The 11,003-nt window shown below is 46.0% G+C and overlaps 1 protein-coding gene across 1 annotated transcript in view; it reads right to left on the bottom strand.

Annotated features, from left to right (window-relative positions):
* LOC104523530 (synaptotagmin-like protein 4) overlaps positions 1-7,790 on the bottom strand; it is a gene marked incomplete at its 5' end in the record, with an annotated part of 21,937 nt that extends 14,147 nt beyond the window's left edge. The window contains 3 exons of the mRNA XM_010166144.2: positions 1,190-1,283; positions 6,209-6,360; positions 7,657-7,790. Of these exons, the coding sequence (XP_010164446.2) occupies positions 1,190-1,283; positions 6,209-6,360; positions 7,657-7,790 (380 nt within the window). The remainder of the gene's footprint in view (positions 1-1,189; positions 1,284-6,208; positions 6,361-7,656) is intronic.
* Between the last annotated feature and the right edge of the window lie 3,213 nt (positions 7,791-11,003).

Here is an 11,003-nt window from a genome sequence, read left to right as displayed (position 1 = left end):
AAAAAACACAGGAAGCAGCCATGCCAGAAGAGCCCAAGAGCCATGCAGGAGGGAGATGCATTTCCATGCTATGGCCCAGGAAGGAACAGGCCACACCTCCCAGTTCAGACCAGAGACAACCGGACTGATGGAAGATTTGGAAACTACAGGAATGATCAGGACAACAACAGTTAGGGTAAAACTATAGTACAGGTTATAAATCTTCATGCTTGGAATATAAATTGATTACTAACTGCCTGGTAAATAAATGGAAGAAACATATATCACAGGTAGTTTACTTGACTGTTCCTACCATCTTTGGGAGAGTCTAGTGATGGCTGCTCTCTAGATGGAGAAGCAGTCAAGCTGGTGAGATTTCAGATGAGAATGCTTAGTGCTGAGGGTTGAAAGAGAAAAACACAGCAAGCTTTTCAGGATTTCATCAACCTCCAAAACACCATTAGGACCATTGCTGTGCTGGCAAAGTAGGAGCATCTCAAGGTTGTTGACTCTGGATTAAGCAACACCCAATGACCAGCTGCAAGAGGTTTGGAAATATCAAGGCCTATATTTAATATTTAACTGGAGCAACTGCCACCTGTGAAGAATGATTCCTCATTCTGCTGACAAAAAAATGCAAATGAGATGGGAGCACCAACAAATGAATATGTGAATATTTTAATGGCTTCTCCATAGTCCACGAATATTGAGTGAAGTCACTGATTTGCTTGTTGAAGAGCTTTTAGTGGGTGTTTCTGCTCAGTCTGCACAACGTGAAATCCTACCAAGCCTGGATGGAGAGGGCTGAGCACCAGACACAGTGGTTGGCACCAGCAGGAAATGAGCGGTTTCCTCAAACTGTTCATTTTGTTAGTGTTGCTCCATGGCAAAAATTAAACAAACAAACCCATAATTACTTTGAAAAACTAACCAGAATATCCTGACGTTAGAGACAGCTTCCACTTTACTGACCCCTTATCAAATCATGCAGGAAAAGACCTTTCTGGGATAAGTACATTAGCACTTAGTTACTGGGGGAGGATTGATATTCTGATAATTCCTGGAAAAAGGATTTTTAAAATATCCTATAAAACCTATTATTTATATATTCTTGAAAACTCAATTAAAGACCAGGATTTAATGGGTAGCATTTAATTTTCATTAGAGCTAAGAGCAGCAGGCAGAGCATTGCAGAAGCAGTCGCCGTTACCTCTCCTCTCCTGCACCAGCAGTGTGCTCGGGGAAGGCAGGACTCAGGACAGCTCTGCTTTCCAGACCTGTCCGGATGTGCTCGTTGGCCTCATCTGTAATATAACAGAGACAATCAAGAAATGACATTTATTTCAACTTGTAATGGTCGGTGTGTTTTGTTTGGAAAAAGAAAAGGCTTGTTAAATGCATCCCACCAGCACAAACCCTGGGGATTTAACAGGAGATGGCTGATGGGGGGCTCTGCCTGCTCTCCCTGGGATGGGGGAGGCCCGGGGGCAGCATCACCCACGCTTCCTACACAGCAAAGGCACCTCCAGACCCACAGGTCTGAGAGGCCAAAGCGAGCTGCCCAACACCTGACTCGTGCCTGGAGCTGTCACACCACTGGAAACCTTTGCAGGACACAGCCACAGCTGTCAATAAAGTTAATCCGTTCCAGGATTTAAACTCAGCCGTTTCCTGTTTTGACTCAAAAGTCATCGGATCTTGGCAAACAAAGGAGGAGGTCAATACAGTTAATGAGGAGATCACTGTTATTTTTCCTGGCACAAGGCTCAGCTATGTCTTCTAAGACCCTGAAGAAAAAACAATAGAAGACTGGCAACCTTTAGAGCAGCCTGCCAGGCTGCATTAGACATTTTGCTGGCAAACAGGTTTTCTTGCTACTGCAAAACCAAGAGGATTACACTCTCTAACAGCCATGGAAAACTAGTCTGGTCAACCAGATCTGCACATATTTATTCACCTGCAGCTAGGTCTATTTTAAAGAGTAATTCTACCTGTTAAAAAACCTGCCAAATTTCCTTAGATATATTTAATTACACAATAGAATCAGAGGTTCAAAGGATTCAGATGTGACATTAAATAGTATATCCTTGCTTGTTATCTGGTTAGAAAACTGCACTAAGCCCAAGAGCAGATCAGTACTACAGATGGGCTGTGCTATCAATGTGATGTGCAGTGCCATCCAGCACCAGCACAGTCAGCCCACGGATAACAGGCATATCTGACTATGGAACTTCATTCCCCCTTGCCTCTGCATCCCCATGGAGAAAAGTGCTGCAGTCCCAACCCTTCCTCCCCACCCAGTGCCTGGCCCTGTGGTGCAGGGGGCCATGGCAGGCGTTGCTTGGGGCTGTCTGCATCAGGACCACACATCTGGCACATGTAGGAGATGGCAGCTGGGTGGCTTTGTGGTCGCCACAGCAGTAGGAAGTCGGGGGATTGCTCCCGCTGGAAGACAGGCGTCTGGTTGTGTAAGAACAAGCCAGTTTTAGAGAGCACGTTTCTGAGAGAGGGACTGTGTTCTGTCCATGGAAATGCAGATAGCAAAAAGCATCACTGAACATTGTTTTGGGAGAAATGAGCTGTGGCATGGCTGGTGGGCACGTGCAGGCCACGTCACGTGCAGGCACAGGACGGCATGCTGAGAAGCGTTTATTTATACAGTGAGCCACGTCCTCCTCTTCTGCCCCAGACTCGAGGGAGATGCCTGCAGGTAGCTGCTGTAAAAGTAGAGGAACCAAACACAAGGTTCCCACATTTCCCCTCTGCCTGTCATGGCTGAAAAGACCTTGACAGCCAAAGACTGCATTAATTTCTCACCTCACTTCCAAAGGCATTGTGTCATACTTGCTTTTCACTGACACTTTGCCCTCGGACAGAGCTCCCTTCTCCCACATGGCAGGGTCAGTGGGAGGTGTTCACTTCCTCCCATCCAAACCACTGCCCTTCAAAATGGCTGAGCCACTGACACAGCTTTACCTGGCTTCTATAACCACAAACAAACAGGTTATTAGTACCTTTTAATCCATCAAATTAGCCTTTGCTAACTTTAGGATGAGACGGAATAAGCAGCAGATTCCAACAGACATTAGTAGTGGCCTGACCAGTTTAACTTGTCCATACATTTATTCATATATGTATGTACACAGCCACTCCTGCTCTAATACTTCAGCTGCTTCACTTGTTTCCTATCACTCTCAACCAAAGAGACCCAACACCCGGGGAAAGCACAGCTAACCATGCCACTGGGGCTGAATTGCCTCAGTGGGATAAAATGGTCTCCTAGATGATTTTTAGCTCTCACCCATTGCACAGAAGCTCAAGAAGTTATCACCAAATTCATCCATCTGTGCTGCTCTGCAGGCTGTAGTTTAAATATAGGGTATCTATCTATTTATAGATTTATATCACTGCCAGTTATCAGTGTCTTCTTTTATAATCAATACTAACTGTGAAGACCCTTAGGGATCCACACAGCCCTCCCTTCTGAATGTTAAAACCCTCCTGCAGAAAAGGTCACTGGACATGTCCCTGTGCAGGCAGGAATTCCCACCCCTTCTCAGCCAGTTTACCATGCAAAAGGAAAGCCAGCAATTACCTCAGTGGGGCTTTTCCATGCAGGAATTTTCTCATTTCACTCCCTAGCACAAAGACTTAAATTGGGATTAACAGCCCTGGAGTCATGAACATGTTACATTGATTTGGCTAAATGAACAGGCACCGCCTCATCACCTTGAAAGCTGACGGAAGGTGAATGACTCTGGTCTTTCCAGGAGAAGGAAAAAAAGTGTCAAGATGGCAAGCAAAGGCCCTTCTCTCATCTACTGCAGATTGAAAGTGAGCTGCATGGACAAACTGTTTGCAAAGGGCCTCACCCTTATTCCCTGATGGGCCAAGGCTGTTCTCCCTGGTGCAATACTCTTGCTGACAAGTCAGTGAGAGAAGTGTTTGCCCTCACGTGTGAAGGGAGGCAATCTATACAGTAACTGCTGCAGGAGCTGAGAGCACAACGGGCAACAGCAAGGAGAAAATATTAGCTTGATCCTACACTAGAATCTTGGTCCTCAACCAGTGCTGTGAAATGGCAGTGTGAAAAGTAAGAGGAAGGTATAAAGTCATGTTATGCCCATGCTTTACCAAAATAAATCTGAGAATAGAAAAAGGAAAAGAAAGAAAAAAGCTGATAAAGAAAGAGGGATAAAAATAAACATAATTGCTATAGTAATTTAGTAACGTTTGCTTCTTCCTTCTTAAAACAGCATAGTCAAGAAATGCACATGCAGAGACATAACTTGCATGTTACATGCTACATGAACATGGAGATTGTTTTAGATGATAACCTGAGGCCACCTCTCATACATGCACATCAGCAGTAAAAGTGAAATCTGAAACCACCAGTACTTCAAATTCTGCTTTCCTGAAATGGGCTGCAAGCTCCACGTGCTGATGCCTCTGGCAAGGCAAGAGGCAGACAAATCCAATTCACTGCTGGTCACTAAGGTGGGCTGCAGATGACAGAGCACTCGTCTGACCTGGGCCCCAGCAGAGGGGCTGCTGAAGTGTCTGTCTCTTCATGTAAAGAGGGTGCAAACACAAATGCACACCCTCAAACAGCAGGACATGCTCTGCAGAAACGGCCAGGCCAATCTGTCGAGCTGGAAAAGGTTTTATATGTTTTAGCATTCTGGAGGGATGATAAAATAGTAAATTTAATGACATAATGAATCCTTAATACCAAGGATAAAAGCAACTTCAGATGAAATATGATGGGCCAGTTCTGCATCAGAAGCTCCAATGAATCTATGCTAAGTGAGGAGAGCTGTCAGGGATAAGCAAGAAGCAAAAGGAAAATGAGGCTTTCGGTTAGTGAAGTCCCTAGCCAGCGTTTAGCTTTGAGAATTTGTCTAAGTAATGTGCAGCTAAAAGGGGTATACTACACCCAGGGAATTAATGTTACAGAGACATCCTGGCCAATGAGGCCAACCAAACAAAGGAGTGATCTACATTGCTGCTACCCCACAACAGGAATGGGCAGCTGGGCCCAGGAAAGAGGGCTGAACTGAACTGGTGAAGATGCTATTTGAGTTTTGGACAGATGGAAGATGATACCCCTTTACCTAACAGTAGCCTTTACTGCAAAAGAACAGAGACCAGTTATAGCGTCCTTATATTAGAGACATCAGGGCTGTGGCTTCCCCAGAGCAGCAACAGCCAGCAACTCACCAGCCATGTCTGACCATCTGCGATTATCCACCCTGACAAACAATCAAGGAGGTTGTGTGGCTCTGGGCTGCAGTCCCTCAGTCCTGCTGCAGAGTCGGTTGGCCTGTCTTCACGTTGAGGACTGGGTGTGAATCATCTCCAGTTCTGCTTTGTACAAATGTTCAGCACAAAGTGCCAGCTCCAGGCTGGTTACATTTGGACTCAAAGCACAGTTGTGCTTGTTTCACACGGGGCTGATCTCTTCTTACTGCCCTGAGCCGACAAATCTGATTTGATCTGTTTTACATACCACAATGAGAGTTCATGTGCACGTCAAACAACATGCAATACATCTGCTTGGAATTAGCACATGGTCCCAGACATGCCCTTGCTATGGCACAGTAGCCTGGGTACATTTCACACTTGGCCACAAAGCCCTTTTTACTTTGAAAACCAGATTGTGCCTTGGAATTATTCCCATGTAAAAAGCTAGACACAGACCCTCTCAAGTGGGCAAATATTTGCCCGGAGAAGAGAGGCACTCCTTCCCTTTGCAGACACATGACTGACCCCACTACCTCAGGGCCTGCAAAAGCACCTGGCTGTCTTTGTCAGACCACTCTAGGAACTAGGGGGAGTGTTTGACCCACACATAGCAATTTGATGGCAGAAATTGCCCTACATCATCTCCCTCCCTTTTTGGTTCTATGACAAGAAATTATACCAGTCACTTCTGATAAACAGACAATTTGGAAGACAGAAGCTGAAAGTGGGGAAAAGGCATTCACTGCACAGAGCTGATAAACAGCTTTTGCCTTGGTCCTCTGCCACAGTGTAATTTTCTCCTTTGGGTCCTGATTTTGATAATCACATATTTTTTTCTAGTACTGAAATCTTAGCTGAAAATCCCCTTATCACAACACAAAGGCCGGCCCCCAACAGGCTGTCAAGTACAGGGAGATCCCCATAACTGACCACTTTTTTCTGGTCCATCAGTTTGTTTTCGTAAGATGCACACTAACATACTTACTTTCTAGTTTGCCCTTTTTCCTTCTAATGGATGCCCGAAGTAGATCTGGCCCCTCTAAGTCTTCCTGAAACCGTTTTGCCTTCACTTCTGAAAACCATTCACCTGTCACAAACTTCTTCTTCTTTTCATCCTTGATGGAGCCTTGTATCCGCCTGAAAGTCAATGAGAACATTACACACCAAAAAGATCTCCAAGGTTTTGACTTCCTCTGAGCTACCTTCGTAACAATTATCCATACGGTTCACCTGCCTGGTACCACGAAGGATCCAGAGATTATTCTCTGCAATCACAAAGGTCAAACAGCATTAAAACAAAAGCTGATTTATTCTTTATTTGAAATGGGAACAGCACCTTGTAAACACAGGCCATGACCTCTTCCAAATTTTAAAAAGCCAAACTGGAGTCACGCGGGAAGGAGATCTGTCCCTTTGCTATGCAGCCCAGCCCTGATGGTTTGGGAAGGGGTGGGGCTGTTTGCAGGTCCTGTACCTCTCCATTTTATTTGTCTATTAATCTCTTTACGAGCAGCGAAGCCTATTGGATCAAATCTGATGCAAACCATGGAAATAAATCATGTTATTTAGAGGAGCAACCTGTCCCCGCAGCATTCTCCCCAGACACTACTCCCCTCCCTGCTGCTCCTGCCATGCTGATTTTGGCACTCACACGGTTAGCTCTCCTTCCCGAGCAGCTTCTCCTACTGTAACTCACTGATACTCCTTTCTTGCTGTGGAGAGTTTGGTGCCAGCTTCCTGAGCCCGGTGCATACTGTCAACCCAGATGGTCTAACGGCTGGCATTTAAAAAGTGACAGCAGCAACAAGCAATCCTGATCAACCAGATCTGAGCTCCAGGATGGCCAGTAGCAAGTGAGCTGAACTGAGAGCAATTCCTGGCTCTGAAATGGCTCCCTGCAAACCTTTGGTGGATTATGTAGTCCCTCACTGCCCCTCTCTGCTTGCATGATGGATGCTGCATACACACCTACCTCAAAGAGCAGCAGAGGGACATAAAGCAGAGATGGGGATGTAAAGTCTCATTTAAAAACACTCTACAGGACTTCTGTGCTACCAAGTAAGGAGGACAAGGTAGCCCTGCTCAGACCCCTGCTCAGACCTCTGATACTGAGAAACCAGCATCCTCCTCCTCAGAGCAGGAAAGGGATGATTTCCCCTGGTGTCTCTGAGGGCTGCTGATCAACTCAAAAGGAGAGTCCAGCCCTGAAATCCTGCAGAGAGAGGACAGCAGTGACAGCAGGATGGCTGAGAAAGCAGGAGGTGCAGTGAAAAGACCCATCAGGATCTGAGCAAGAAGGGACAGCACTGTTGCAGCCTGCATCTCTCCTTGTTGTGTGCACACACACAAACACAGACACTCTCCTCTCTAAAAGAAGTACAAAAATCCTCCCAGGGGAAGCTCACATCCTGCTGCTATTGCATGCTCTCTCACCTGATACGATCCCCATCCTTCTTCTTCAGCTCCGCGTCTCTCTGCAGAACCTTCATCAGCTTCTCATACTCCTCCTCAGTCAGGAAGCTCAAGTCCAACATCTTCCCTGCGATCTTCTTCAGTTCCTCAAACAGCTGAAGCAATGACACACCAGGAACTAATCTAGCCCAGACTGCCACAATGCCATGGGCAGCCCCTGTGCAGCTCGCCCTGGTGTGCTGAGCAAGACGCGGCTGGAGAAAAAGGACTTCACAACAGCATGGCTTGGGTGGAAGTTGCGTTAGCACCTGGACTTGCACTTCCAGGCTCTTCACTGGCACGCCTCTCTGCACTGCATGCCTTCCTCTGCCAGGAAAATTCTCTCAGCAAAATTATGCTCCTTTGCTTTTCTTCAGGCACAGTCGCAGCGATTGGGAAGCCAACGTCAATCAAACAGGCAAGCACAGGAAGGAGCAAGCTTGCCGCCCGCCTTAGCTGCCTCAACACAAGCTTGTCTCACCAACAGCAACCCCAGCACCTCTGGCATGCACTTTCTTCAACGGGGAAGTCTGCCTCTGTGCAGTTCAAGCATCCCTGCAAAGAAATAACACCAAGATGCCTTTTATGATAAGCGCAACATATGGCAACCGAACGTGTACACTGAGGGTTTTTATTTGCTCTTCAGCACAAGTTCCAAAACAAGCTGCCCTACTTTCCTCCCCGTCCTACAGCTCCTCACGCGGTATTAACCTAACCAAGACAATATTTGGTTTTATCTGCTTTCCTACTAACAGGTAAACAGTCATTTCAGCACGCTACAAGAAAAATATGCTATAAATTACCAAATTGCTCGCTTGCTTTTTACCTCCATTCTTCTTTTCCTCACTTCTTTCTGCCCTAAATGAGACCAAGGATAAGCAGCCAACCTTTGTAAAGCAATCAGAAAATGACAGAACAACGACCTGCAAGTGTTACTGCTGCATGTTATGCTATAAAATACCAGAGGCTGCTCATTTTCTAATAGGGGTGCACTTTGCTTTATGCTGCACTGATATTTGCTATTCAAACCGTATGGGTACAGATCACTTAGTGTTTCAACAGACACTGAAAATGGCCAGAGGCTGCAGGGCGTGGAGGAAGAGTAAATCATGCGTTGCTTTGCTGCTTTATTCCTTTTCCTCCCTCCTGGCCAACTTGAGGCAATAAGGCACACCTCCGAAGGAGCAGAAGTTCTGCTCATGTCCATGTAGGCAGTTCCTAGCCCAGCAGCTGAGATTTTTCCATTGCTTCCAAGGCCATCAGGTGACTGTGGGTTTCAACATACTTAGCTTTTTCTCCTAAAGCCACAGCCCTGGGAATCAGGTCATTAAAAATGAATAAACCCCAGCTTTCATGGCAAACATGATCTGAAGGTCATCAGGCCCAGTCCCTAACCTCAAGGCTTTTATCACCCCTAGTCTTGGTCCACCTCACACCTATTTCAGTGCTTAGCTAACTGGCAGCAAGAACTTCTGCCTATCAGATCTCCCTGATAGATGTCAGCCTGTCTTCACAGGGTTTTACACTTCAGCCTCTACATAAACCAACCCCAGCTGCTTCAGGTTCCTCAGAGCTGGGGTCTTCATCATTTTTGCCACTCTCCTTTGGACCGTCTCCACATGGCGCACCTCTTCCTTCAACTGGCATATCCAAAGTCAAGCACAGGTATTTCAGCTGAACTTTTGCTCATTTGACATAATTTCACAGATTTACATTATTTTGTGGATGATACATTCCCAAATGTTTGCCTTTTTCACAATGATGTAACAAGTTAGAAGAAAGAACAGGCATCTGACCTTAATGCTTACAAAGAAATTCTACAGAACACTGCATTAAAAAGCTCATAAAAGGAATGGGCATTTTCATAAAAACTCTGTAATTATTTGAAAAAAAAAATGGAGGGAAGGAAACAACATTTCATATTTCTTTGAGCTAAGTATGGCTGTGCTTGTCACACTACAGTTATCTGAGAAACTATCAATACTACTTACTCTAAATAGTTAAAATGGAAACAGTAATAAAAAGCCCTGATGAGTCTCCCCCGTTTAAAACTACGTTTCACCCAGCTCGGCACGGCTCTTCCATGCTTGGTTCCAACCATCTACTCTCTCTGGCTCTCAAGCACAATCTTGCTTCTACAAAGACATTTACAGAAATTTCTGGGACAGATTTTATTTTTAAAAAAGTATCTAGGGACACAATTTTCACAGTACTTGCTTCTCGAGAACTGATGTGTGGGCTGAAAGTACTTCAGAAAACATTTTCAGCAAGGACTCATATTTATTCATCAGTATGTAGTCAATTAGAAAAAGAATAAAGGCTTCTTCTCAGTAAATAGCCTCTTTTTCCCTGAGAATGTTTTATCTTAGTGGAATTAGAAGGAAAGGGTTAACAGAAACCAAGCAGCCACCTCCTTCTTTTGCTTTAAATAGTTAAAAATCAAACCACTCCATGCAGTGGCTGTGGGAAAGTGAGCTGGTCCTGGAGACCGCTCCACCTGGAGGCTTTGCTGCCAGTCTCAGGAGCTGACCCAAGGCTGCAGGAGTACACAAGGCTGGGAAATGATCTCCATACCCGTCATGGCCACGGGGCTGTCCCCACTGTGACTTGAGCCATTGCAGCCTCTGATGGGTGCACAGCGCTGCTGTGTCTTGGCTGCTGCAGAGGCTTGAAACAGGACAACCCCATCATGAACCACTCCGGTGCACAGCGATAAGGGAGAGTGTGTTATTTGTTTACATGAATCTGCAAGCACAATAGAGTAAGGATAAAAATCAACTGACATGGACAGTACGTTATCAGGCAGGTGCACTGTACCTGCACCTGTACCTAACCATCGCCCACTCCCCCAGATTGCTCAATCCTGCAGCTCCTTAAGCAGCACCACACACCTTTGAGCTGCTTTGTTAGATTGCACATAATCCTCTCCCCTCTCACAGCCTTGTTAAGAAACGGTTCAGAGACCACAGGGATAATGCAGTACAAACACCTAAATCACCAGACCCATAGGAAAGCCAGGACCCCCGTGGGTCTCACACAGATGGGGATGCTTTCTGTGTGTCCTGCCCAGCCCTTGCCTCACCACCTCTGCAAACGGCAGGGAAAGGGAACACCAGAGCCTTCCAGATATGTAGGGCAATGAGGGAGTCATGGGGCAGCGCCGGGGCAGATTTTACCCTAGACTGGGACCTCTTAAGTACAAGCACCTTCATCAGCCCCCTGATGTAAACTGGTTTTGGACAATCTGTGACAAGCAAAAAGAAAGTTGCACTCTCCTTCCCCCTTGCCGGTGGGAGATCCCTCCGAGGTCAGGATTGCTCTCTGGCAAC

The sequence above is a fragment of the Antrostomus carolinensis genome, unplaced genomic scaffold, assembly GCF_000700745.2.
Source record: "Antrostomus carolinensis isolate BGI_N321 unplaced genomic scaffold, ASM70074v2 scaffold43624, whole genome shotgun sequence".
In the NCBI taxonomy this organism is placed as follows: Eukaryota; Metazoa; Chordata; class Aves; order Caprimulgiformes; family Caprimulgidae; genus Antrostomus; species Antrostomus carolinensis.
This window is presented reverse-complemented; position numbering and strand designations above follow the sequence as displayed.